The 26,736-nt window shown below is 57.6% G+C and overlaps 2 protein-coding genes across 3 annotated transcripts in view; both read left to right on the top strand.

The window, feature by feature from the left end:
• Positions 1 to 1,339, top strand: part of XKR7 (XK related 7) — a 29,544-nt gene extending 28,205 nt beyond the window's left edge. Inside the window, 1 exon segment of the mRNA XM_075072442.1 lies at positions 387 to 1,339. Within this exon segment, the coding sequence (XP_074928543.1) occupies positions 387 to 1,339 (953 nt within the window).
• A 12,422-nt stretch (positions 1,340 to 13,761) lies between these two features.
• On the top strand, positions 13,762 to 26,421 carry CCM2L (CCM2 like scaffold protein). Of its 2 annotated transcripts, none has more exons than XM_032766457.2 (10): positions 13,762 to 13,843; positions 16,362 to 16,529; positions 18,048 to 18,131; positions 18,510 to 18,693; positions 19,953 to 20,428; positions 20,558 to 20,657; positions 21,506 to 21,569; positions 22,172 to 22,304; positions 22,465 to 22,603; positions 24,754 to 26,421. In XM_032766457.2, exons 1-10 carry the CDS (start codon positions 13,814 to 13,816, stop codon positions 25,029 to 25,031), a joined length of 1,656 nt encoding a protein of 551 aa, XP_032622348.1. In that variant the 5' UTR covers positions 13,762 to 13,813; the 3' UTR covers positions 25,032 to 26,421. The 2 variants fall into 2 exon arrangements, with proteins under 2 accessions (XP_032622348.1, XP_032622345.1); XM_032766454.2 differs by having other exon boundaries at positions 20,522 to 20,657.
• Positions 26,422 to 26,736: the final 315 nt, after the last annotated feature.

Here is a 26,736-nt window from a genome sequence, read left to right as displayed (position 1 = left end):
GAGAGACCAAGAATTTAGCAAGAGTCGAAAAGGGATCGGACACTTTTACAGATAACAAAAACAACCAGAGCTGTCAATAGTTAATGATCAAATTCTGGAAGGGACATAAAACCTCCTGCCTCGGAGCTGAAGCCAGTGTCTCTAACTGAGGGACCAGGAGGAGACCTAATATGGTGGCAGATTATCCCATATCTGCTCCTGTGATGTGATGTTGGGCCCTGGCACAGACAGGACACTGGGCTAGAGGGAGCTGGGATCTGATACAGCCTGGCCATGCCCATGCCCATGTGCCATCTTCTGTCTTCCCTCCCTCTTCCTCCCATCTCCTCCCACTGTTCCTCTCTTCCTCTCCCTCCAACTCCCTGACTCCTTCTGTGTCTCCACAGGACTCTCAGCCTCGGCCTCCCTGGTGTCCCTGGCGTGGATGATTGCCTCCTACCAGAAGGTGCTGCGGGACTCACGGGAGGACAAGATGCCCATGTCCTACAAGGGGGCAGTGGTGCAGATCCTCTGGCACCTGTTCACCATCGCTGCCCGCGCCATTGCCTTCGCCCTCTTTGCCTCTGTGTTCCAGCTCTACTTTGGCATCTTCATTGTCACGCATTGGTGCATCATGACCTTCTGGATCATCCAGGGGGAGACGGACTTCTGCATGTCCAAGTGGGAGGAGATAATCTACAACATGGTGGTGGGTATCATCTACATCTTCTGCTGGTTCAACGTGAAGGAGGGCCGGAGCCGCTGCCGCATGGTCATCTACTACACCATCACTCTGGCGGAGAACGCGGCCCTCACCGGCCTCTGGTACATGTACTATGACCGCCAGGCCACCTCAGACTTCGACGCCTTAATCATCGTCTGTGTGGTCTCCTCCAGCTTCGCCCTGGGCATCTTCTTCATGTTCATCTACTACTGCCTCTTGCATCCCAACGGGCCCGTGTTCGGCCCCCAGACCACAGGCTGCATTTTCAAAAAGGCACCGGCCGCCTGCATGGGGCCCTCAGAGGACGTTATCACCAGCCCCCCGCGTTCCCTGCCACGGACTACAGGGGGGGAGAGGGAAGGGGTACCAGGGGACAGGGACAGCTGCGTGCCTGTTTTTCAGGTCAGGCCAAGCGTCCCTCCGACCCCTGTTGCCCACGCCCCCCGGACAGAAGGGCCTGTCATCCGAATAGATCTGCCCAGGAAGAAGTACCCAGCCTGGGATGCCCATTTTATTGACAGGCGGCTCCGTAAGACGATCCTAGCGCTGGAGTATTCTTCTCCGGCTACCCCACGCCTGCAGTACCGCAGCATGGGGGCCTCGCAGGAGGTGCTGGAGTATGAGACCACGGTGTAGGCCAGTGCGGGAGCCATGTAATTGCCTAGCATGCTCCCCTGCCATGGGGCTGACACGCTGGTGCACTTCCAGAGCCCACTGGCCACCAGCCACGCCAGGCCTTCCGCTGCCCTGGAAAGTGGCTGTCCAGTATCTTCTTAGCATTTTGCCTTTTGTGTTCATTAGCACTGATGGCCCCCACCTCCCCGCTCTACCCCCCCATCCCAGAGGGGTTGGCGAGGTCAGCTGGTGCTAACCCCCACTCTGCCTTGACGAGCTCTCCCTCTAGCGATGCCATGGTAAAGGTTTCCTTCCTGGGCCCCAGTTGCCTCCGTGTCAACCCCACAGATGGGCCCAGAGGAGTCCATCCTCCCCTCCAGGCAGGAGGTTTTGTTGGTGCTGAAATACCTCACCTGTACCTGAGCTCAAACAGCCTGCAGCCGCCCCATGGCATGGCCTCTAGCCACCAGCAAAGGGGCAGGGCACCTCGTTTGCACAGGGCCGGCTGGAGAGGGTGGGGAGCAGCTTCCCTGGGGGGGTGAGGACTGGCTGGAGTGGGGCAGCAGGCTGTGTGAGGGGCCGTGGAGTGGCGGGGTGGGGGGAGGAATCAGGGCAGGCTAAGTGCCCTGGATACAGAGATGCACTGCAAACCCCTGCTGCTTTGGGCACAGGGGGGGCCTGGGAATTGGGCTGAGATGTGCAGAGTTCAGGGGGGAAAGGTGGGGCCCTGGTTGCTGGAACACACGCTGGATGCTGGGGTGTGCCAAGGGTGCTGGGGTAAGGTGGAGCGTGGCAGTTGATCAACAGGGAAGATTATAGGCACAATCCTTTATCGTTCCTGTATAAAGTCTGTTCCCACAATTCCCTGGGCCTTGAAATTGGGGAATGGCCTTGGGCCCCCTCCCACACACACCCTGAGACACCTGCCAGTCCATGGGGGCAGATGCACTTCGGCCTCTGAATAAAGGGGCCATAGGAAGGTTAATAATCCCAGCGTCCCATGGGGTGAGCATGGCAGGGGATTCTCCCTAGCATGTTGGGGTCACGATGGAGAGAGCCTGTGGGATCCTAAGGAGCACGTTGGTGAAGCTGGGCTGGCAGGAGCTGGAGACAACACAGAGAGAAAGCTGGAGCAGAATGAGGCCAGGCCAGGCCAGGCCAAGCCAGGGCCAACGGCCCTAGCAGGATAAATGTCAGATTCGTACCAGTGCCAATGGCCAAACTCCCTGGGCCTTCAGTGGGAGCGACTAAGGGCAGTGTCGTCACCACGCAAGAGCCCTAGGGCTGCAGCCATGCAAGGCACCATCACACCCCCAGCGTTTGCCACTCTGCAGTGCCGGCCGTGCCATTCCATCTCCTGTGCAAGGGATGCAGAGGGGCCGGGCTTGATTCCAGGGCCTTAGGTGGTAAATGCTGCATCTGCAGGGGCTGAGTGGGCCCTGTTGGTGCAGGAATGCGGTGTCCTGTCACAGCTCCGCGGTATGGTACTAAGAGCTGAGCTGGTTCCCTGCACCTAGGCCAGAGGGTGTTTCAGATTTTGTTGTGAACCCGCTGGTGCGTGGGGAGGGGCTTTATCACTAGCATGGCATGAAATTAACAAAGGCTCCCACATGGTTCAGGCCCCGCCAGCAGACCAGACAAACCCCCTGTTTGTCAGATCCATGGCCCAGACATTGCCACCCCGAATGACAATGATCTGAACAAGGCCTTTTCAAGCCAGACTTGTACGGCGCTGCAGTGGGTTGTGGCAGGTCTGCCACTGGAAGCTGGGAGTGTTTTGGTTACTTCTTCATATATTTTCCTGCTTGTGTGTTTCCACATCTGGAAAACCTGCAGGCTTTTAAATGATTGCAGGGGAGAGTGGGGGAGAGGGGTGTCTTTTACCATGAAGATTAACAGGTCACAGAGAAAGCTGCATGTGCACACCCTTCTCCCTGCAGAGGGCCAGCCCCACCTCTATTCTGACCTGACTTCACTGTGCATGCAGGTCTGAGGGAGGGCAGGGTGAGACCTGGCATGCGTACATGCACACCTGGATCTCGAGGGGTAGATTTAAAAAACCTGTGAAGTGCTCAGGTCTCCCTGATTCCTGTAGCTGTGTGTGCAAACTGGTTCATTGCATGTGCAAAAGGCTCATTAGTCGCATTTACCGATTGGCCTGGGCAGATGCATTAAGCACAAGCAGAAATTAGGTGCCCCTTTTTCACCTGCAATGAAGAGCTGAAGCTTGCTGAATCCCTAGCCCACCGAGAGGAGGCAGCGGGATCCCACAGTGCCACCTCACTGATCCCAAATGCCCTTCGGTCTCCTACCCAGAGCTCCAGCTCCTACTCCAAGCACCATGATTCCAAGGGGGGGTTGCAACTGAGGGAAGGGAGATGATGCCCTGAGAGCCAACAGCCTTGGCTCAGGGCTATGCCTGAAACCCCAGACCCGCTTCAGCTGCGGGGGGAGTCCCATCTGGCCAGGCCCAAGGACACCTTCCAGGCTGAAATGGAGGAAACTCGAGTTATGTGACATGGCAAGAGCACGTGGAGCTGGGAGGAAGGCAAAGCCCCTCGCCTCATTTTAAGCCCAGCTGTAGGGTTACAGGGGGACGCTCTCTACACAGCCTCCCTTTCCCCCACCACGTACAGGCTGCTCGCGCTTCCCACAATCTAAGCCCCACCAGTTCTCTGAGTCCCTCCGTCTACATGAGCAAGGTGCAGCCCCCAGCAAGTGCTCACCTCTGCCTGGCTGGGGTGGGAGAAGGGGTGCAGCTTCCTGCTGGCTGAGTTGGGCACCTTATGGGAGAGTCTGAAATACCCAGTTTCCTGTTTCTTTTTGTCCTCACTCTTGGATTTAACCCTTTGGTCCCTGCAGCTGTTGGCTCTCCCGCCTCTGGTCCCTGTGTTCGTGCCAGTGGTTCTGCAGCCTGCTCACCCTGTGTCCACTTACACAGCTGAGCAGCCTGTGACTGGCACCCGACGGGGGCACAGGGAGAACTGGGTCACTGCTGACACAGGGTGATGCCCGAGTCTCTCCCATAGCTGGGCAGGGACGGTTAAAATGTAACTGAGCCACAGAACAAACCAGCTGCCTCTGCATCTCCTCCTGAGACTTAAAACACACTGGGCTCGGTCTGCCCAGGGCAGCCTCCGCTCCCTTTGAGAGTCAGTCAGGACAGGAAGAGAGGGAAGCCATCTGGTGCCCGAGGCCCGTTGGTGTCCCTGCCCAGGCTGCGTTTGCCTGAGCCAGGCACCATTGGTTTGGCTGATTTGCGAGAACTGGTTTTTCTGACTGTTTTATTTTAAGTGAAATGATCTACCTCAGCGACGCTTGCTGGGTTCCATTGCTACAGCTGGCTCTGCCGGCAGGGGTTGCTGGGTGGGGGTGGCGTCCCGGGTGCTAGGGTGCATGTCAGAAAACCAGGGGTTCATTGTGCCAAATGTCTCCCAGGCAAGTGAGATTTGGGGCCGTGTGTGGGTGGAACCGGGGGGGGCTTCCCGGGTGGTACAGGCCCATGAGCAGCTCTCGGGACTCCATGAGGAGGCACCAACACTGCGGAGAGCAGAACCTGCCCTTTGCCATCTGTGGCCAGGTTCTGAGAGCCCTTGAAAAGTTTTTATCCAGTCCTCACTCAGGCGAGTGCCTGATGTCAGCCTCTGGCTATGGATTTATCCCCCACTCAGCCCTGGCGTGTGCAAATCAGCCGAGTGGAGCTGAGCAGGGCCTCGTCATCTGGCCCGCTCGGCTCTTTTCCATTTCCACCTGACTGCAGCCACCTGTGTGACGGTGAAACTTGTGCTTCCCCAGGGACTTGCACTGTATTCCCCCAGAGAGCTCACACTGAGTGCCGCTTCGTGCTGACGGTCCCATGTAGCGAGCGTAGCAGTGTGCGCCTTGGACAAGGCTTGGACGCGCTGTGCAGTCCTGACTAGCCTGCAAGCATGGAGCATAGCATCTGCCCATGCACTGATGTCTTTTACCCCTCCCTAGGCACTGATGTGTGCACTGCGCCCGGCTGCAGCATATGCTGTGCATCCCTAACTGCACTGCGTGCCAGGTACGCTGATTGCACGGCTTGCACCAGAACCTGCATGAAGCAGTGTATTCACCCACAGGACACTGTGCAGTGTGCACTGGTGCACTGATTTCTCCCAGGGACAGAGTGTCCCATGTACACTGATTACACCACCTGCACGCATGGTACCCCAGTAACTGAGCATCGCATCTCCCATTCACCGTCTGGCACAAGTCCCACAAGCAGGGCTTACCGGGCAGGGAGTCATGGGAACACCCTCAAGTCTCACTCATGACTCCACAGTCCTGTGTGGTCACACGCCCAGTGTCAGTGAGAACAAGGCGTGCATGGCTCTGGCAAAACTATGGGGCAGAGCAGGGGCAGTCCAGCTCCCCCTCCTCAGCTGGTGCAGGGAGAGCCCCCTGGCTCTTATTTCAATCTTCTTTAACCCTGGTGCTTGGAGTTGTCAGTGCACTGGCTGTACCATGTGCTTTTCCTGCACCATGTGCTGTACCTTATACCCTGGCGTCTGCATTACCACACACTGACTGCAATATGTGCCTTTTACACACCATGTGCTCACTCACCCTGGCTCATTGTACTGTATGGTAATAGTGAGTTCCATGTAACTGTGCAGACCTCACACGGTAACGACACCATCAGTACTGACTACACCAGGTGTATTACACACTCTGTAGTTTTCACACTTACTACCCCACTCTTGTCCTATACACATTGATAGTAGCATACTAGATGGAAATTGTCCCTTTGCCATATGTCCACTGTCCTTTTCAGGCAACTATGGTCCTGTTGTACCATGGACTGGCCCAGATAATGATCTCAGGTCAGTGGCATAAATCCAGAGTAATGCCACAGTCAGCTGAGTCACTCTGGATTTCTGCCAGCGTAAGAGAGCAAACGCTGACCCACCACCGGAAGAAGACTGTGCCCACATGGTGCTGCCCCACTGCATGCTGATCGTCCCCCCACCTCCACCCCGGCACAGCGTGCCCTATGATGGTGCATGCATTCTGCACCATGTGGTGCACAGTGCGTGCTGTAACACCAGGCGCTGTCTAGAGCATGGAGAGTTAGCACAGTTAGCGGAACCTTGGCATCTTCCTAGGCAGATTGTAACCATGGCCATCTGAGGCCTGCCTGATGGCAAGCAGATTGCAGCTGGAGGCCGACTCCTGGAGGTGGGTTTGAAATAGATTGCAGAGAGAGAGGGCTGGGGGAGAGAAATAGACACAGCTGGACAGAAGACCTCTGTGCACAGTCTGCAAATGTCTGTCCACATTTAGCGTCAGGGTTATTCCCACCGGGATACTGCAGTGCCAAGAAACGGGGCTAATCCAATAGCCAGGCACAGGGCAGCCAAAGAGCTAGTCAGCCGCTGTCACCTGGGCTTCAGATTCAGCCTCTTGCTGATTCCGGTGCCTGTTTTGGAAGCAGCCTGTTGACGAAAAGCCCTCTAGTTGAACGGGTGTTTCTCAAAGTGTCGGCCAGGGGCGAGAGCTAGTGCCCCCCTCCCTGCAGTGCCCAGGGTCTCCCTGGGCTGCTGTTTGTGCAATGTATCACAGTTGTCACATTGCCTTGTGTCTTGTACTCTTTGTAATGAGCCGCTGGGCTGAAGCTGGTGGCTGGGATGTTTTCATCCCTTTCCGTGTTGAATGGCAGCTGCCGAAAGCCTTGCTGTGTGCATGTCTGCCTGGGGCCCGGATACAGCGGAGCCTGGAGTCCAGACCTACACACCCAAATGCGTGGAGCAAAGTAACACTAACCTCAAAAGGGCAGAGACGCTGTTTTGCTTCAGGGGATCCTCTGGAGCCCCAGTTCTGACAGGAACTGCAGCCTCCCCCGAGTTCAGCATTAACCTGCCTGGCACTGGCTTGGCATCTGGGTGTGAACTAGGGCCCTGTGGGGCGATCTGAGCCTGGGAGTCCGGTTTGGGTTTCTCAATGGCTCTTTCGCCTCAGGGAACCATTTATGGGTCAGAAATACTATGGCAGTTGGGCTGCTTGGGTTATGTAAAAGGAGCAATGAGGAGGCGCATTGTGTAGTGGCCAGAACATGAGCCTGGCAGTGAGGAGTTCATAGAATCAGAGAATCTCAGGGTTGAAGGGACCTCAGGAGTCCCATCCCCTGCTCAAAGCAGGACCAATCCCCAACTAAATCATCCCAGCCAGGGCTTTGTCAAGCCAGGCCTTAAAAACCTCTAAGGAAGGAGATTCAGCCACCTCTCTAGGTAACCCATTCTGAGGTCTGGCCACAGCTCTGATTCTGAGTGACTGCGTGACCCTGGGCAACTCACTTAATCTTTCGTGGGCGTCACTCCATGACTCAGTGTCCCATTTTGTAAGACAGGGTAGAGAGTTTGCAATCAATGTTTGTCGGGGGGGTTGAGATGCTCAGAAGAAAGGTGCCAGAGATGGGATAACTGATGAATATTATCACCCCTGTCCACAGTCTGCCATACCATGAGGTTGCTATTTTGACCCTATAAATTGCTGTTGGAGAGACAAGGTGGCTGAGATAATGCCTTTATTGGACCCCGCCTGACGATGGCTGACAGCCCCACTGACAACCTGCTGGCCCCACTGTTTGGCTCTAGCATTGAGTCCTAGGGGACTGTGATGGCTGCGGGCACGCTGTTACTTCGTACATGTAAGGAAAGAGTTTCATAGCGAGTTTGGAAGTGTCGTGTTCATGTCACGGGCTCCAGAGAGATAGGCCATTATTTGGCCAACCCCAGCTGTTATCAAGGGGTAAATTACATGCTCAAGCCTCACAGTCTGGGGTCTGCTACTGTGGGATGGCCACGGGGACAATTAAAGGGTCAGGAACTGCGAGGTGGTGGGAGGATCCCAGCGTTCTGCCTGTGGTCCCAGCCAGGATCTTGCACGGTGCCCGGCAGTGGAACTGCCTGGCAGCCAGAGCCCTGCAAGGGAGTCAGCTGGCACAGGCCAGCCACGGGTGGCTGACTGCGAACTTTCCAAGCCAACACTGCATAGTAATCCTGGGTTTACAGCTGCTGGACCTGGGTGTCACAGCCCTGCTAACGTGGCCGTACCTTGTCATGCAGACCGTCCAACTTGGGTCTTCAGTTTGAGCTGCGTCCACACTGCAAAGTGACAGGGCTTGGACCAGAGTCACAGCAGGACCCGGGCTCTGACCCCCCCACAGCAGGGTCTGAGGACCAGGGTCCTGAGTGTTTGCTCACCAAAGTCAGACTGATTTGTGTGTGGACAGAAGGGGGACTTGGGCAAACCTGAATCAGAAGCTGGGCTTAGTGTGTGGTGTAGACACAACCATAGAGCTTTAAAGCTCATAACCCACCCCTTAAACTTCACCAGGAGCCAGCTGGCAGCCAGTGCCAATCCCAGAGCTCCAGGGCCATGTGCTCCCAGGGGAGGAAAGGGGGGGCTTTCCACTTGCAGCCTGGCAGCAGCACTGAGGAAAGGCCTGAGGCAGGGTCAGTGAATCACTGGTTGGAGCCACAGGCCGGCAGGATGCTCGGTGACCTCATTGCTGCTACAGTCCATGGGGCTGGGATAGCAGCCAAGCAGCATCATGCCACCAGAGTGGGGGGAAGAGTCCTTCTTCCACACCCCTGCTCCAGTCTCCTGCACAGATCCCGTTGGCCTGGGTTTTGTGGGAGAGGTGAGGAGAACAGCATATGCCCCTTAGGCTACAGAGGCTTCTCTGGTCCTGGGTTTGCTTCAGCTTTGGTTGGTATCCAGCATTGTTAGCCTGTCAGCATTCAGTGTATCGCCATCCTCATGATCCTTCACTGATACCCATGCTGGGGACCTCTGTGGGAGAAGTGATTGCAATACCCTAGCTCTTCTGGGGTAACTAGCTGGGCTTGTCATGGGATCCTCGCTGCAGCCCTAGAGGGCCTCCCCCTTAGACCGCACCTCCCCAGCCCCATGTCATGAGCGCAGAGGGGGCGGTTGTTGGAGGGCGGATTCTTTAGTGGCTCCAGGGGACTCTGTGGGATATTCCCCTTCCGTTTGCTCAGCAGTTTGCTCCTAGGTATAAAGAAGCTGGAGCCTCAGCTGCCATCGTCTGTGTCAGACGATTACCCCAGCTCCAGTGTAGCATAAACCCAGCTGCGTCCACAGTTCTCTTCAGCCACTTGTTGGGATGGAGTAAAAAGACCTTCTGGGGGCCTGGCTGGCAGGCAGGTGCCAGGAGGATGTTGTGGAGACTGGAGGACTCAGGGGCCCTGCTGGGTGTTTGTACTGTCCGTATGGATGTATGGGACAGCTGGAGTGCCCCAACTGTGTCCAGGGTCTCATTTTTGGGGACGGCAATGTGGGGGGATGGGTTTTCTTGTGTTTTGCTCTGTGTCACCATGTGTACGTGTGTTTGTGGGCACTCCATGACATGATCTTGTCCAGCACACATGACCTGAGACCTCCAGCCAGTCTTTCCAGCCCAGAGCTTGGGGTCAGGTGGGAAGGGGCGGCATCAGGAGGTCTCTGGGCTCCTGCTGCAGGGACTGGCCACACTTCCCTGTGAGATGGAGGTGGGCCTTGCCAGCAAGTAGAAGGGTGTTGCCCGAGGTGGCCACAGCTTGCTCCAGACATGCAAGAATCCCCATTCTGTGGGCTGGGCTCTCAGACATGCGCCTCCTCCCACAGAGCTGTTATGTGGATCTGGCAAACAGTCATCCGGGAAGGGCTCGGAGGCCGACATGTCGCCAGGTGGGAAACCGACTTCAGATCAGCAGTGCCCTAGAGGTGGTCGCTGGCTCCTTGGCTTGGTGGGGGGCTGGGAGCCCTGCAGGGAGGGCTAGGAGGAAAGGGCAGGTTTGTCTGTGCGCCGAGCCATGGGCGTTGGACTCTTGAGGAACTTTCCCGAAGCAAGCACCTGGACAGGGAAGCTCACTGATAAAAGGGCCAGTTTTCTGTGCACTCTAGCCACTGTATCCCCATCCTCTCCGCTGCTCTCGGGAGAGGGGGAACGCTCCCTAGCCCCTGCAATAACCTCAGAGCAGATCAGCGGCTGGGCTCCTGCAGCCAGCGCACAGGGTGGCGTGCAAGTGGGAACGGGGAGGCAGACACAGGACTGGTTGCTGGCCCTGAGAATCTCATCTCTTGGCTCCTGGTGGATGATCCCGCCAGTGCAGTGTCTTGCCCCTCTGCCTCTAGCTGCTCATTCCTGCCAGGCAGGTGCAAGGCCATGTGTGGGCAGGGAGAGGAGAGGAAGCCTGGCCCATCTGCGCCGTCTCTAAGGCAGGGGTCCAAGGAGGGAGTCCCCGAGCGTTCTCTGGCTAGTGCCTGAGGAGCCTTGATAGTCCGGTCCCCTCCCCACCTGCCCAGAAACAAGCTCGTTCCCTGCAACGTTTCGACTATCATGAAATTCTCAATAGGGCTGGAAAAAGACCCAGACCGAGCGGAAAAACTGGCCTCAGCCACTGGGAAATGGATTTTAAAACTCTCCTCCCTGGGTTCTGTGCACAGGCCGGCGCAGGACTGCATCTCAACAACACCATAACCATGGCAGCTCCTGGAACGGGCCTTTCTGTGAGGGGCGAGGTGGGTGCCAGCTTGAAACCTGGACCCAGAGGTGGATTTTGAATACCTTCCCCTCAAAAAAAATCCCAAACCAAGATTTTGGTCCAGCCAAAGGGACACCTGCAAAATGTAGCCCTAGGATCAGGTTTGGCTTCTGCCTCCTGCTTTAAGGGCAGGAGGAAGCTTGGTTCAGCTTAGGGACTGGCTTCAATCCACTAAATGACACAGACTCCACTGGTGCTGGGGAAGGGGGGTCAGAGCAGGGAGAGGGGGTGCTGAATCCTAGCCCCCCACCCCCAAATTCAGGGAGCTGGAGCTGGGGTTTATCTAGGTCCAGCTGTAGTTTTAAATGGCCAGTGAGAACAAAGCGCCCACTCTGGTTCCAGATTTGCTGGAAGCACTAGCCACGTGGCTGGTTGGTTTGCTGGCTAGTTCTCCTCACCCGGCACAGATTTCTCTGAGCAGTTTGTTTTTCCCTCTCCCTCTCGTCCAGCATCTGGAAGCACTTCCATCATGTACTGTAAATACTCTGTGTGGACACCTTTGTCTTCTTACTTCCCTTGGGAGGCGGGGCAGAGGCCGGGCGGCAGGGGCGGGGGGGCGGGGTGCTGGAGGAGACCGAGGTTCTGTACTAAGACTTTTTTGTATACCACAAACTTTTTGTATATTTTTAATTTTGCTGCAACATGAGATATTAAATTCCTTTCAATACACCTGGCCTGATTGCTCTGCCTTCCTTCCCCTCTAGGTGCACCAATTCCCAGCAGCTGCCTGATGGGTGCGACCCCGTGAGCTCAATGGGGCTGTGCTGATGCTGAGCTAGGAGAACCAGACGTGCAGCCACCCAGGGACCTTCTAGCAATGCACCTCAGCACCCCTGCGGCAGGGCAGAGGCCAGGTTACTGCACACCACAGCTAGGAGCAGGTCTCCCAAAGGACAGGGCAGCAGAGGCTGGCTGAGACTTTGCAGTGCTTGGTTGTGGATGAGTTGGGATTGTCTGTTGGACAGAGCATGAGGATGGGGAGCCAGGACTCCTGGGTTCTGTTTCCAGCTCTGCCACTAACTTGGGGAAGTTGCCTCAGTTTCCCCAGTTGTAAAATGGAGACAATGACTCTGTCATATCTCCCAGGGGGTGGCACACTTTGAGCCCCTCGGGGAGGGACTTGTAGAAGAGTGGAGTGTTATTCTGAGTGGGTTGCTGGGACAGGGCAGCAAGGGGGCTGTGATCCCCTCCCACATATCTCATAGACCAGCGGGGTCGGGAGAGGGATACATGCTCTGCCGTGCAGTAATGTAGCAGATGAAGAGCTGGACTGTCGTGTAGCGGGAGTTCACATTTCCATAGCCCATCTCCTGGGGGCAGGTGGTGTGGGGTCCATGCACACAGGCTTTGGGGTTGAGAGCCAGTGAAAGGAATCCAGGAGGCAGGAGCGCCCCCTGCAGGGAGGTTACGATAACCACAGCAGATGTTGATCAGCCTCCATAAGAGGCTCCTGCATGATGCCAGCTCCCTGCTGCTTCTGCCACTGGCTTGATATTTGGCATCAGGGAGATTGCAGGAAACAGTAGCCCAGGTGGGGCTTGGTAACTATGTGCAGCACATGGGAGCATCACTGGAGACACTCCACTGCCTGAATATACCATGCAGGAAATGGAATACGCCCACCCCCGGGGCAAACCCAACCAAGGAGATTGCCTGGGGCACAAGTCAGGCTGAGGAGAACGCAGTGCACGTGTTAGCACACTGAGGTCATCCCTAACTTCATCGGCCCTGCCACAGGGAGGAGATTGCCCAGGGAGAGCGGTGATGGCACTTTAGAGAAAACCCCCGGCGTGGCACTGAGTGACCTTCAACCTGGGGCTCGGGGGCTCAAGCAGGAGAAATAATGGAGCTTAGCAGCCCCCACAGAATCCTGACTTCACAGATTTACAAGCTCCAGCAGGCGTCAGCTCCTGAGTATCTGTCCCCTTCCTGTCCATCCTTCACTGCTCAGGAAGAGGAAGTCTCCAGCTGCTGGGGCAGGATGCAGCACACAGGAGGGAAGGAGCATCCTTTTAGCCTGGAATTTCTCTTCCCACCGGATCACCCCCACTCTAGAGGGGGCCAAGCCCTAGTCCGAGCTCCCCACAGTCTCCGGAGGGGGTTGAGGTTTGGGCCTCACATGCACTGTTTCCTTCCCAAGAGCTGGGGCTCCTTGGTGGTGATGATTTGGGTCCCTGCTGATAGTTTATGATGCCCCAGGGCCTTGGTGCCTCTGAGGCTTTCAGCCCCGGCCATGGCTAGCATTTCAGCTCCCCTGCTCTAGTCACTGTCTCAGGACCAGCTCTGGTTCCAGTCTAGCCCTACAACTGCATTGCATGCCCCATGTTTGCACGCAGCTGATCCTCCATTTATGCCAGGCCTTCTGCTCTGGCCTGGGAGTGAGTCAGGGACATTGGAACCCCCCGAGGAGGTGCCAGGAGCTCCTACTGTGGAGGAGACCCAGGAGAGCCTTGGAGAACATCCCTTCGAAGACAGCACTAGCAGAACCCCCGAGACCTCCCTGTTGGGTTATTAAACTTCTGAGGCCCAACAGTGCAGGGGAATGAACAAAACCCTTCCCAGCACCAAGAGGGAGACTGGGTGTGTATGACAGAGAGACAGACAGACGGAGTGTATGAGAGAGACAGACAGCAACAGCGCATGGAGACAATGTGTGCACGGAGCTGGGCAGTGGGCAAGAGGGTTGGCGCTGGGAACGAGTGTTTCCCCTTGGGGAGTGAGCAGAGTCCAGCAGGCCCAGAGCCCTGTCCACTCAGCCAGAGCACAACTCCATGCATTCATCCCTCCTCGGAGGGGCAGGAACTCAGCGAGTTCACATCAGAGTCGTCGCTGGTGGAGTTTCCGACACAGGAAAAAAACAAAGGACTAGCACGTAGCGGAAAGAGCTGCCTTTGCCGTGACAGGAGCGGAGCAGGGACGGGACATGGAGCATGAGGCCAAGAAGGGAAAGAAGGTATGGACAGGCCGAGCTGGCATAGCTTAAGGCACGGCTTTGCGGGGTGCAGGTTCATGTATGTGTGGCGGTCCCCTCCCGAGGGTGTCACTGCACGGGGCACTGAGTACTGCAAGGGTATGAGACAGGCCCATGGGCTCCCCTCCCTTAGGCAGCATGGAGGGCAGCAGGTGAGTGGAATTCATGGGGAGCAGGCAGCGCATGATTCCTCCCCCCCCCCCCCCCCCCGACCCCCAATCGGAGCTGAAAAGAGGGATGTGGCCTAGCAGAAAGGGGTGGAGTCACCAAACAGCCTGTGCCCCTCCCAGAACAGCGTCAATTGCATTGAACCCATAGGCTCTTCTATGTGCCAGGTGACCCCTTGGGTAGCATAGCCCCAGAGCCAGCCATGCTGCTGCCGATGGGGTACAGGGAGCCCCAGAGCCAGCCGTGCTGCCACTGATGGGGTACGGGGAGCCCCAGAACCAGCCATGTTGCCGCCAATCGGGTATGGGGAGCCCCAAAACGAGCCGTGCTGCCGCCAATGGGGTATGCGGAGCCCCAGAGCCAGCCATGCTGCTGCCGATGGGATGCGGGGAGCCCCAGAATCAGCTGTGCTGCCACCAATAGGGTGCGGGGAGCCCTAGAGCCAGTGCTGCCGCCAGTGCTGCTGGGGTGTGAGGAGCCCAGAACCAGCCGTGCTGCCACCAATGGGGTACGCGGAGCCCCAGAGCCAGCCGTGCTGCCGCCGATGGGGTACAGGGAGCCCCAGAGCCAGCCATGCTGCCGCCGATGGGGTACAGGGAGCCCCAGAGCCAGCCATGCTGCCGCCGGTGCTGCTGGAGTGCAGGGAGGCCCAGAGCCGGCCGTGCTGCCGCTGATGGGGTATGGGGAGCCCCAGAACCAGCCTTGCTGCCGACGATGGGGTGCGTGGAGCCCCAGAGCCAGCCGTGCTGCCGCCAATGGAGTACAGGGAGCCTCAGAGCCAGCCATGCTCCCGCCGGTGCTGCTGTGGAGTGCAGGGAGGCCCAGAGCTGGCTGTGCTGCCACAGATGGGGTATGCGGAGCCCCAGAGCCAGCCGTGCTGCTGCCGATGGGGTACAGGGAACCCCAGAGCCAGCCATGCTGCCACTGGTGCTGCTGGGGTGCAGGGAGGCCCAGAGCCGGCCGTGCTGCCGCCGATGGGGTACGGGGAGTTCCAGAACCAGCCATGCTGCCGCCGATGGGGTACGGGGAGCCAGAGCCAGCCGTGCTGCCGCCGGTGCTGCTGGGAGCTGAATGCAGGCTCCATGGGGGGTTGGCCCGTCTCTCCATATGCACACAGCTGGCTATGCTCACTGTCCTGTGTGGCTCATGGGACAAGACTGTACAAGATGGATCTCAGAGGCCAGCAAAGTGCTCTGCCTTCAGGGACTCTGTACGGCGCGCCATATATAGCCTGACCCCCTCTCCCCCCTGTGACTGACCCAGCACAGTTAAAGGCCCCAGGGCAGAGGCCCGGCAGAGACCAGTTGGTGGCCCAGAGTCTTGGCTGGGTTTTCCGCGAGGCAGGAACTGGCTGTCCACCAGTTCTGCACCCGGAACGTTACTCAGCTGCGATTGTGCACGTGGCGTTCTGATCTGCTTGGCCTGCCACCTTGGCATGGTCCGATCCCGGGGACCTGGGGAGAGACACGCGGCTCCATTCCTTCTGGCTGGAAATTCCAGCTCTGATTCATCCATTTCTCTCCCACAAGGGTAGTTCTGGTTCATCTGTCACGTCCTTGCTTCCCGGGGGTTCTACATGGCTTGTTTGCTCCATCCCCTGCCTGCCCCCCAGTAATGGCATCCCCAAGCTCCTCTGTGTGCTCTTCATCCAAACCCATCTATCTGTCCTGGTCCATGCAGGACAGACACCTTAGGCCCAGGGCCTGTGTTCGTTGGATCTATTACATGGCACCATTAGAGGCGACCCCTGAGGGAGCTCGTCCTCTCTGTCAGGGCTGCCTGGGGGGGCAAGTGGGGCAATTTGTCCCAGGCCCCACAGGGCCCCCCATGAGAGTTTTCCAGGGGCCCTGGAATGGCTCCTTCACTCACTCCGGGGGCCCTGGAAAACTCTCGTGGGGCCTGGGCCCCCGGAGCGTCTTCCGCTCCGGGTCGTCGTTGTCAATTTGGCAGCAGGGGGTCCTTCCGCTCCGGGGCCACGGATTTACCGCCAAAGACCCAGCACTTCGGCGGCAGGTCCCACTTCGGTGATAATTTGGAGGCAGGGGTCGCCGCCACGGGTCTTTGGGGCATTTCGACGGCAAGGACCAGGAGCAGAAGGACCCCCCACAGCCAAAGACCCCAGGCCCCCTGAATCCTCTGAGCAGCCCTGTCTGGGACTCCCCTGGGGGATGCCGGCTTCCTCTCATTGGGAGATTGGTGTTGAATCCGTATCACACGTGTGTGGCATATTCATGCCCATATGATCCTGCCAGGGTGCATAGCAAACATCAGCCCCTCTGCACTTGGAGTAGACAAGAGATGCTGGCTTCTCAGCCTTCCTGTTTGTTCTCAGGGGTTTGTGTCTCCCATCAAGCGGCTGGTTTTCCCCAAGGCAGCTCGCAGGCAGGCGCTCCGGAGCAGCATCTACCGGAGGCCTCTGCATTCAGTCCCTCTCTACCCCCCAGATTATCTCATCGATCCCCAAATACTGCTGCACGACTACGTGGAGAAGGAGGTGAAGGTAAGGAGGGGTGACCTGGGGGGCGAGGCGTCATCCCACCTGCTCAGATCTTCTTGGTTGCTGGTAGGAGCGGGTGGTCACAGGGCTGGTTTCCTTAACTCTGTGAGGGTTCCCCACTGCTGTGCTCCAGGGAAGGTGACTCACCTGTCACTGTAATGCACCCGCCACGTAAACCTCAGCCATGTGAGAATCACCACCTGGTGCTGAGGGGTGTTCTTCGAACTGGAAAGCGACCAAGGATTGCAGCTTCAGAACTGCATGCATGGCACGGCCCTTTTGCATGTGCAGGGTGGGGCCCAGGCATCTGGGAACCCTTTACCCAGAGGCTGCCCCCTAGTCTCAAGGGTTTCCCGTGGACACAGGGTTTAAAGTGAGGGTTTTTTTCCTCAGTTCAGGGAAGTCTCCATTCCACAGTTTGCAGGGTGCTCCAGGTGTCTTCGGGCCAGGCCCATGGATCAGCACCCACCCCTTGTGCTTGTTTGAGGGTGAAGCTAATTGCGTCTGCTCCAGTGTTGCTGCTGCAGCTTCCCTCTGAACTCCGAGACCTTAGCCAGGTGGGACACAGAGAGGAGACCACTTCCCCTTGGATATAGAAATACACTGTGTGCTGGGGTGTGCACCCCACACAGACCCTGAATGGGTTCATGCTCTCTGGCTGCACCAGACAGGCGTCCCAGCTGGGGAAGCAGCCAGGAGTAAACAGAGGATGAGCAGGGCAGAAGGGGGATCCAGGTCGGGAAAACGCTGCAGTCCCTCTCTGGGAAGAGACAGCAGGGAGTCCAGGAGGGTCAAGGAAAAAAGCCCCCAGAGAAGAGGAGGTTAAGAGAAGAGCAGACAGGCTCCTCCGGGGGCAAGCTGGGGCCTACGGGGCCCCTGAGGAAGGGGGGAGTGGGCCAGCCCTGGACTGAGGGGTAGGTTAGGCACCGAAGGACAGTGTGACCCAGCAGAGGCAGAAGGTTTAATTTTTGTATCGCTCCTGAAGGACTTTGGTAAGGGCTCTGGAGGGGGCTGGCTGCAGGGCCAGGCCCCTCTGTCAACTGGACTTGGCAAAGCACAGGATGGGGAAACTGGCAGAAGCTGGTGCAGCAGCAGAGCCAGCCAGAGGAGTGTGTTGGGACAGCTACTCAGCCACAGGCTGCTTTCCAAGGTGGGGAGGGGAGCAGCCCCTGCCTTGTTCCAGATACTGTGTCCTCGGCTCCTGTCACCCCAGAGGCTGATCATTTCCCAGCCTCCCAAGGCCCCTGTGCAGCGAGGGAGACCAAGCAGCCACGCAGACAGAGGCCAACCAGCGAGATCCTGGGATTTGCCAAGGCCACCCAGGATGTCCATGGCAGGGAATTGAACCCAAGAGTCCAGCTAGCATCCTACCCACTAGACCATCTATCCTCTCTGAAGGCATATCCCTGGGGACAGAGATCCCCAGACCCCCCCGGGCCTCCCTGCAGGGCTTTCCAGATAGCAGGAATCTCCACCACCTGTCACACTCACACAAGTGACTGCAGTATTTTCTTTCTCTAGTTTTTAGGCCACCTGACCTGGGTGACATCCTCCTTGAACCCCTCCAGTCGGGATGAGCTGCTGCAGCTCCTGGACACAGCTCGGGTAAGAAAGGGAGTCCATGGCCCGGGGCGGGAGCTGCCACCCCAAAGCACCTCCACTCAGCACTTGGGTTAGAAGGGAAGCCATGCATAGTGCTCAGTGCCAGCTGCCAGCTTCCCCGTGCTGCAGAGGTGGCGGACAGGGAGCCCGGCTCAGGCTGCTTCCTGTGGAGAGAGGAAGCAGCAGTGCCCTGGCAATGCTTCCTGTGGAGAGTGTCACAGCAGTGCCCTGGCAATGCCCATCCTGACTCAGGAACTATTCCCTGCCCAGCTGAGGAGAGCTGGGACTGCAGCAGGGTGGGATTCCACAGAGCAGAGCCCAACACCATCCACTGAGCTGCCTCCATTCTGCCTCTGACCACGTTCCTTTGCCCGTCTGCAGCAGCTGAAGGAACTGCCCCTCCAGACAACCCCGGAGCAGGACAGCATTCTGAGCCTGTCAGCCCGCTGCCTCCTCCTCACCTGGAGAGACAACGAGGAGCTCATCCTGAGGATCCCCACCCATGAAATTGCAGCTGCCTCCTACCTGCGGGATGATGCCCTGCACCTCCTGGTGCTGAAAACAGGTGCGGAGACTCCCCTGGCCCCAGCACCTCTGTGGGTTCTGCCCTGCAAACCTGTCTGCCCCACATTGTGCATACAGGACTCCACCAACCCCATTCCCTGCCGCTTCAGGCTGCAGGTCATCACTTGCACCCATGCTGGCGGCATGCCTGGAGGATCGTGACGAATAAATGAGGTGTGTGGTTATAGCCCTAGTGAGACAAGCACACAGAAGGAGCGTGTTGGCTGGGTTCACTCCCTGCAGCATCCTTGGGCTCAGGGGCGATACAGAGGCATGCAGCGTCACCAGGTCCAGCCAGAAAGCCCTCCTTAGAGAACTCTCCTGCCTCATGGGGGACTCCAGAGTCAGGCTCGCTGGCATGATAGATGAGCAGCGCTCTGCTTGGCCTGGCAGTTCACTCCAGACTAGGGTGACCAGACAGCAAGTGTGAAAAATCAGGACAGGGGTGGAGGGTAATAGGAGCCTATATACGAAAAAGCCTCAAATATCGGGACTGTCCCTATAAAATCGGGACATCTGGTCACCCTACTCCAGACCCTCCCCTGCCTCACACCACTTCCCCATGGCCAAGGTGGAGAGAAGCAGAGAGCAGCAACACACCATGCTGTGCCGTGCTCTGATGCTCCCAGCCCTGCCATTTTCCCATTGTGCATTTCATGGCTGATTTCTTTCCCCTCACCCGCCATGTGCCAGGACCCAGTCTAAGGACAAGAGGCTCTGGATGCTTCTAACAAAAACCCCAGCCTCAGTCAGCAACTGCAGCCGGGATCTCCAGGGGCAGGGACGACACAGGGCACTTGGGATCAGACTGTGCCCAAGGACCCACTGCTCTCCCCTCCCCCAGCCGCGCTTGTAAAGAGGGTGTCATGAACAACTTGTCCACAGTCAGTGGCAGGGCTGCTACTAGCTGGTCAGGAGACTGTCACAGATATGACCTGACTACAGAGCTTCGATCCTGAGGTAGGCACAAGAAATGGGGTCTCGCTGCCAGATACTTTAGTGCCCTGCTGGGCTGACTCCAGCGGTTAGCAGCTAAGGGAAGGTGTGTGGCACGTGGCGCCACCTGGTGACTGTTCAGCCCTGCACCCTACGTTGACTTGCAGGCCCCCGGGGGTGAATGGGGAGGCAGGAGACTCACCTCGTGAACCCCAGTGGAGAGTGTGAGACAGGGAGAGTGGGTGCCAATCCCCCCACAGTGCGGAAGGCAGCACCTGGGGATGGAGCTTTCTGAGCACAGATCTCTTCTCTCGTCTATTCCAGGCCTGGGAGTTGACCCCGTTCCTGCAGGGGGCAACCTGGACATGTACCCAGGGGGCAGTCTGGAGAAAAAGCTCCCTGGAGGGGCAGCTGAGAAGAGGCAGGCAGGGATCTGCCTGGAGCCCAAGCAGCTGGGGGGCACCATGGAGCGCCGGCACACCATCTGCAGCCTGGACTGGAAGATGGCCCGGGGCGGGCAGGAGGGCAGACAGGGCGGGGGAGGGAGCCTGGAGAGGAAGCAGGCCAGTGGCAGCTGGGAGAAGAGGCACAGCAGCCGGACGGGAGGGAGCTGGGAGCGGAGACAGACCTACAGCGGCAGCTGGGAGCGGAGGCAGCTGGGGAAGGCTGGAGGCAGCTGGGAGCGGGGTAAGACCTATGGCAGCTGGGAGCGGAGGCACACAGGGAATAACCCACTGGATCCCAAGGAGCCCAGCCCTGAGGCGTATTGCAACCTTATCATCCTGGCCGTGGCCAACAGGGTGAGTAGCCGAGGATGCTGTCCCCTTGCCAACCCACTCGGCACTGACCCGCTCCGGATCACCACCACAGCTGTTTTCTCTCACTGGGTGCAGGATGCAGCTGAAGAATCCTGTGCTCTCATCTGCCAGGTCTTCCAGATCATCTATGGGGACCAGAGCATCGAGTGCGTAGACAGGGCTGGCTTCCACTACACCTCCACCCCTGAGCGCCCCTGGCTCTCCAGCAGGAGTGAGTGCCGGGCGTGCCAGGCTTAGTGGGATGACAGGGCTTGGGTCCCTCCCACTGCAGGGTGTTTATCCTGGAGCTCTGAGGTAGGGAGGCCCACACACATGTGTCATAAACAGATAGCTAAGGGTTAATGTTTCTTTTACCTGTAAAGGGTTTACAAAGGGAACCAAACACCTGACCAGAGGACCAATCAGGAAACCGGATTTTTCAAAGCTCAGGGAGGGAAGTTTTTGGGTGTGTGTTCTTTGTTCTGTTCTAGTGCTCTCTCCGCTCTGGGAGGATCTCTCTACCTTCAGGCTTTCTAATCTTCTGTTTCCTAGTTGTGAGTACAAAGGTAGAAAAACAGAACAAAGAACGCACCCCCAAAAACTTCCCTCCCTGAGCTTTGAAAAATCCGGTTTCCCGATTGGTCCTCTGGTCAGGTGTTTGGTTCTCTTTGTTAACCCTTTACAGGTAAAAGAAACGTTAACCCTTAGCTATCTGTTTATGACAACATGTCAGAGTGCTAAGGTCAGGCAATGGGGGGAGCTGGCAGTGCTGTTAGAGAGTGGCATTTGGGCTGGCAAAGCCGTGAGGGAAAATTCCTTGTCTCCTCCAACAGACAGCAGAGTCTCTTCGATTCATGGGACAGTGCGTAGTGTTGGGGTTAGTGGGATTATGCCTGCGATGCCTTAAATTCTGGGATGGTACTTTGGGAGTCATCCTGGGGCCACGTTTAGTGGATGGAAGGGGGAGGTGGTGTCCCTGGCTCCTGGGGGTGATTATAGAGGTATCGGGTCTCTGACACGGGGTGAGGCGAGCACAGTTGGACAGTTCCCTAATCTTGCCCTGGGGGTTCCTTTTCCCAGGTGAAAGCTGCCGCACTGATGGGACGTATGGATACGACGCTGATTTCAGCTGCTGCAGCTCATTGTATGTCCTGCTCCCCGAATATCTGAATGCCCCTCCCCCCTTATTCCTGTGCATGCTCTGTGTAGCCCTACACAGCCGCTTTGCCTTTTGTGCGAGGGACCCAGGCCCAGTGAGAGGGACTCAGAGCAGAGAGAGTTAGAAACAGGGATATATTTATCTGCCCTTAAAGTGCCTGCGTCTGTGCAAGGGGCTGGAAGCTAACAGCCAGGGCCCAGCACAGGGTACATAAAACAAAATCTCCCCATTCCAAAGAGAAAATGGGAAAATACAGACAAGGAACAGGAACAAGCTCAGCCTGGTCCCAGGAGTTGTCCTTTCTCCCAGCTGGTGAGGTGCAGCCAGGGTCCACCTGCAGCCAGGAGGGCCTAAACCCTAGGGAGAAACATCCCAGCTGCTTGGTTGTAACGTAGATGGCGTTATGTCCCCCTCTAGTGACTGGTCCCTTAGACGATGACAGCCACAAGAAGCAATCCCACCACTGCCAGGGAAATGGGGTGGCAGGTGTGGGATGAACAGGGCCAACATTCAGAGTAGGGCTCAGACTGTGATCTGAATGAGGATGTCTGGACAGCCCAGCTGATCTCCTTCCCTTCTGCCTGCAGCAATGGCTCCCACGAGACATTTGAAGCATATTACAGTGGGACTTCTTCCCCTTCCTTTCGGGAGTCGCGTGACAGCCTGGCCAGTGAGCAGAGCAGCGTGGGACTGGAGCAGCTGCAGGACTATATGATCACAGTACTCTCCTTGCTACTGCATCATGGGGGAGTCTTCATTTCCCCTGGCCTCATTCCATCCTTCCAACCCCGAGTCCTAATGCATCACTGCCAGGGACCTGTGGTAGGCTGGAGCTGGTCTGCAGCCATCTCTAACCTTGGTCTCTCTCTCTGCTCTGCAGCTGAGGAACAAGCTTTCCCCCCTGGAGATCCAGCAGTTTGCGTTACTGCTCAGGGAGTACCGGACAGGAAGATCCGTCCAGGAATACTGTTCTGACCTCTTGCAGCTCTATGGGGACAAGAGGAAGTTTCTCCTTCTGGGTAAATGGCTTGTTACTGAATGCTATCCCCACTGTTGACTAGTGAACATGGCATCTTGGGTGAGAGACCTGGTGGTGTCTAAGGGAATTAATTGGACCTTTTCTAGGCTGTGCAGAGACAGGCCTCTCTCTTCAGGGAGTTGAGGTTCGTGTTCATCAGACCGGCACTGTCCGATTAGAGATGGAGCCCAGGTCCAGATTTTGAATACCCTGATCCAGGCACTCGTGAATGCTGGATTCAGATTCTACAAACTTGGTTTTGCTCATAACCAACCCTCCACTGCAAAAAAATTGGGGTCCAGATGGATGCAGTGTTCTGGTTTGGGCCTATCTGTAAAGAAGGGATTGGAAAGAGAAGGCTTCAGGATATAAAGGGTCTGGTCTGATGGAGGGTGACTCTGCCAGCTTCAGTGCTCATCTCCTCGATTTACACTGAGACCAGGATCAGGCCATTGGTTCTGAGAATACGACCCAGAATGAGAGACTGAAGGAACTACATGTGTGTGAGGCGGCATCTCTAAGGGCAGGTGGGGGGTATGAGGCGGTGTCTCTAAGGGCAGGCAGAGGTATGAGGTGGCATCTCTAATGGCAGGCGGGGGTATGAGGTGGCGTCTGTAATGGCAGGTGGGGGTATAAGGCAGTGTCTCTAAGGACAGGCATGGGGTATGAGGCAGCGTCTCTAATGGCAGGTGGGGGTATAAGGCGGCATCTCTAATGGCAGGTGGGGGTATGAGGCGGTGTCTCTAAGGGCAGGCGGGGGTATGAGTCGGCGTCTCTAAGGGAAAGTGCGGGGTATGAGGCAGTGTCTCTAATGGCAGGTGGGGGGTATGAGGCGGCGTCTCTAAGGACAGTTGTGGGGTATAAGGCGGTGTCTCTAATGGCAGGCGGGGGTATAAGGCGGTGTCTCTAAGGGCAGGCGGGGGTATAAGGCGGTGTCTCTAATGGCAGGTGGGGGGTATAAGGGGGCGTCTCTAAGGACAGTCGTGGGGTATAAGGCGGTGTCTCTAATGGCAGGTGGGGGGTATAAGGCGGCGTCTCTAAGGACAGTCGTGGGGTATAAGGCGGTGTCTCTAATGGCAGGCGGGGGTATAAGGCGGTGTCTCTAAGGGCAGGCGGGGGTATGAGGCGGCGTCTCTAAGGGAAAGTGCGGGGTATGAGGCGGTGTCTCTAAGGGCAGGCAAGGGGTATGAGGTGGTGTCTCTAAGGGTGGGGGGGGTGAGTAGGTTTGCCAGCTGTCTAATCACCCAAACCCAAACACTCTTGTCCTGCCCCTACCCTGCCCCTTCTCCGCGGCCCTTCTGCACTCACTCCATCCCCCCTCCCTCCGTCGCTCGCTCTCCCCCACCCTCACTCACTTTCACCAGGCTGGGTCACTTGATTGGGGTGGAGGAGGGAGTGCAGCTCTAGGCTGGGGCAGAGGGGTTTGGGGTGTGGGAGGGGGCTCTGGGCTGAACCTGGGGCAGAGTGTTGTGCTGAAGGAGGGGTACTGGGTGCAAGCTCTGGGAGGCAGTTTGGGTGCAAGAGGGGGCTCAGGGAAGGGGTTTGAGGTATGGAAGAGGGTTTGGGGTGCTGGCTCAGGGAGGGGGCTCAGGGCTGGGCAGGGGGTTGGGGAACAGGAGGTGGTGACGGGTGCAGGCTCCAGCCAGGTGGTGCTTACCTCAGGCTACGCTCATTCGGTGGCGCAGCAGGGCTAAGGCAGGATCCCTACTGCCCTGGTCCCGCACCACTCCTGTAAGCAGCCAGCACATCCCTGCAGTCCCTTGGAGGGTGGGGGCAGGGGGCTCCGGATGCTACCCCTGCCTTCAGGCACCACCCCTGCAGCTCCTATTGGTGCTCGGGGTGCCAGAGTCAGTGCTCGGGGCGGGGGCAGCGCACAGAGTCCCCCTGCCACCGCCCCCCGCCCCAGGGGCCACAGGGACGTGCCGGCCTCTTACGGGAGCAGTGCGGAGCCAAGGCAGGTAGGGAGCCTGCCTTAGCCCTCCTGTACCTGCTAGGCCAGCCTGTTGGTACTGAGCTGCTTTTAAACATGCAGACCAAGGGGGTGGCCTGTGGGCTCCCCCGACCCCTCTGAGCCCTGGGAACATGAACGCTCCCCAGGGCAGTAAGGGTCTGCCGGCTCCTGGCTGCGCCTCATGGCTGTGTCCCCCCCAGGAATGCGGCCTTTCATCCCAGATCAGGACATCGGCTACTTCGAGAGCTTCCTGGAGAGCATCGGCATTCGGGAAGGGGGGATCCTGACCGACAGCTTCGGGCGGATAAAGCGCAGCATGAGCAACACCTCCGCCTCCGCTGTGCGCAGCTACGATAGCTGGTCCCTCCGCTCCAAGTCGGAGTCCTTCAACCGCATGATTACGGACATCACCCACGACATCGAGGCCCTGGCTTGTGATGAGGAGGAGGAGGAGGAGGAGGAAGACAACTATCTGTGAGGGACTCCCTCCTCCTCCCCCAAAGGGCGCTTGGTGATTCACTCTGTGGCCAGGAGATTCCTTGAGATCCTGAAACCTCTTGGCTGAATTCAAATGGTGCCAGCCCCACTCCATTCCAGTTGAGCTGGGGCTGGCGCTAGCCTGCTGGCTTTTTAACCCTCTCTGCTCCAGCGCTGCCTCCTCATCTCCTCAGTGGTCTTGGACTCTGCAAGGGGCTGGCTGCGGGGGAGATTGAGCTGTTCCCACTCGCTGGGCCTTGGCTTCACACACCCCAGTGAGGCTTTGTCTGCACCTTGCCACCGGCTGGAGTGGCTTGGATTGTAGCACCACTAACAGTGGGAGGGATTGAGACCTGCCTTACCTGCCGGTGGATTTCTGGAGCAGCAATTTACCGTTCAACGTTTGGGATCAAATTCTTCTCTTGGTGAGGCCAGTCCCCCCCCTACAAGTCTGGGGAGGCTCCACGGGGGCAACTGCTGGCAGAGCTTTGTGTAAGGGGCCTGATTATTAACGAACATCCCACCAGAAAGAGGGTAGCCACTGCCCTCCACACGCACTAGCGACTCTCATCAGCGTTCATGGGATTCCCTCGTCGGCACCCAGGGGAGCAGAGACCCCGTGGGCCAGGCACGGGCCTGTGTTCTGTGTAATTAGGAACAGAATTAAACTCTGGAGCTGGCGCTTGTTGTGTGTCATTGCACAAGGTGCAATCACGCTAGACCGTCAGGGGACTCCACTGGGCCCAAGCCTGGGAAGGGAATGGCTGAGTCCCAAGCTGGGTGTGCAAGGGTGAGGTAGAGAGCCAGGGCTCCATGGTAATACCCTGGGAGGGGTCCAATTTCCCCAGGGTCTGAGCACTGTGCAGAGCACAGATGTGACAGGCCAAATCCAACATCCAGCGAGCTGTAATTAACATGCTCCAGGTCAGCCCCTGGTGTAAGGGGATGCGACACTCCTGAGATCGGGGTTTCTCCCAGCTACACTAGGGCTGAGCTGGCCCCTGGAATCTCTAAGAACTGAGCTCCAGCCCTGCTCAGTGCCATGGGTGAGGGCTGCCTCACAGAGATGTCTTCAGAGGAGGGAAGGGTTTAAAGGAGAACCTTAGAAAGGTGATTGACCAGTTGATGAGCGCCCAGGGTGGCCCACGTGGAGCCCAGCTCTGAGCGCTGAGGACAGCTGGGATTTGTGCTTCTCATCTCAAACAGCAGCAACCTGACGGGAATGCTCCACTGCTGGCCAAGGAGAGGGTTGGGGAGTGTCGAGGAATAAAGAGTGGCTCTGTCATGGGGGCCTGGAGACTCCTTCCCCCCCTGCTCTGCTGTGATCTGCACAGCCTGACCTGACAGAATGAAAGCCGCTGAGAGCCAGCCCTGCCCCCGAGGGGGCGGGAGAGCAGAGCATTTGCTCTGTGAGGAGCAGCAAGGGGCAGTTTTTGAACAGTGGTCAGTGTGAGAAGCTGCAGGTAAGCCACAAACGGGACAGGAGATGGGAGAGCAGCATATCCTGGCACGGACCATGGCCATTCCCTCGCACTCCTTTGCTCTCTGCCTGCCTGGGGCAGGGCCTGGTCCCTTGTCTCATGGTGTTGGCTCAATGGCAGAAGGGGCTGGTGGAAGGGGGGTGTCATAAGTAGATAGGTAAAGTAAGGGTTAATTTTCTTTTACTGTAAAGGGTTTACAAAGGGAACCAAACACCTGACCAGAGG

This window comes from Chelonoidis abingdonii, chromosome 14 (genome assembly GCF_003597395.2).
Source record: "Chelonoidis abingdonii isolate Lonesome George chromosome 14, CheloAbing_2.0, whole genome shotgun sequence".
Classification (NCBI taxonomy): Eukaryota; Metazoa; Chordata; order Testudines; family Testudinidae; genus Chelonoidis; species Chelonoidis abingdonii.
Note: the sequence above shows the minus strand (reverse complement) of the source record. Positions and strands in the feature narration are given on the sequence as shown.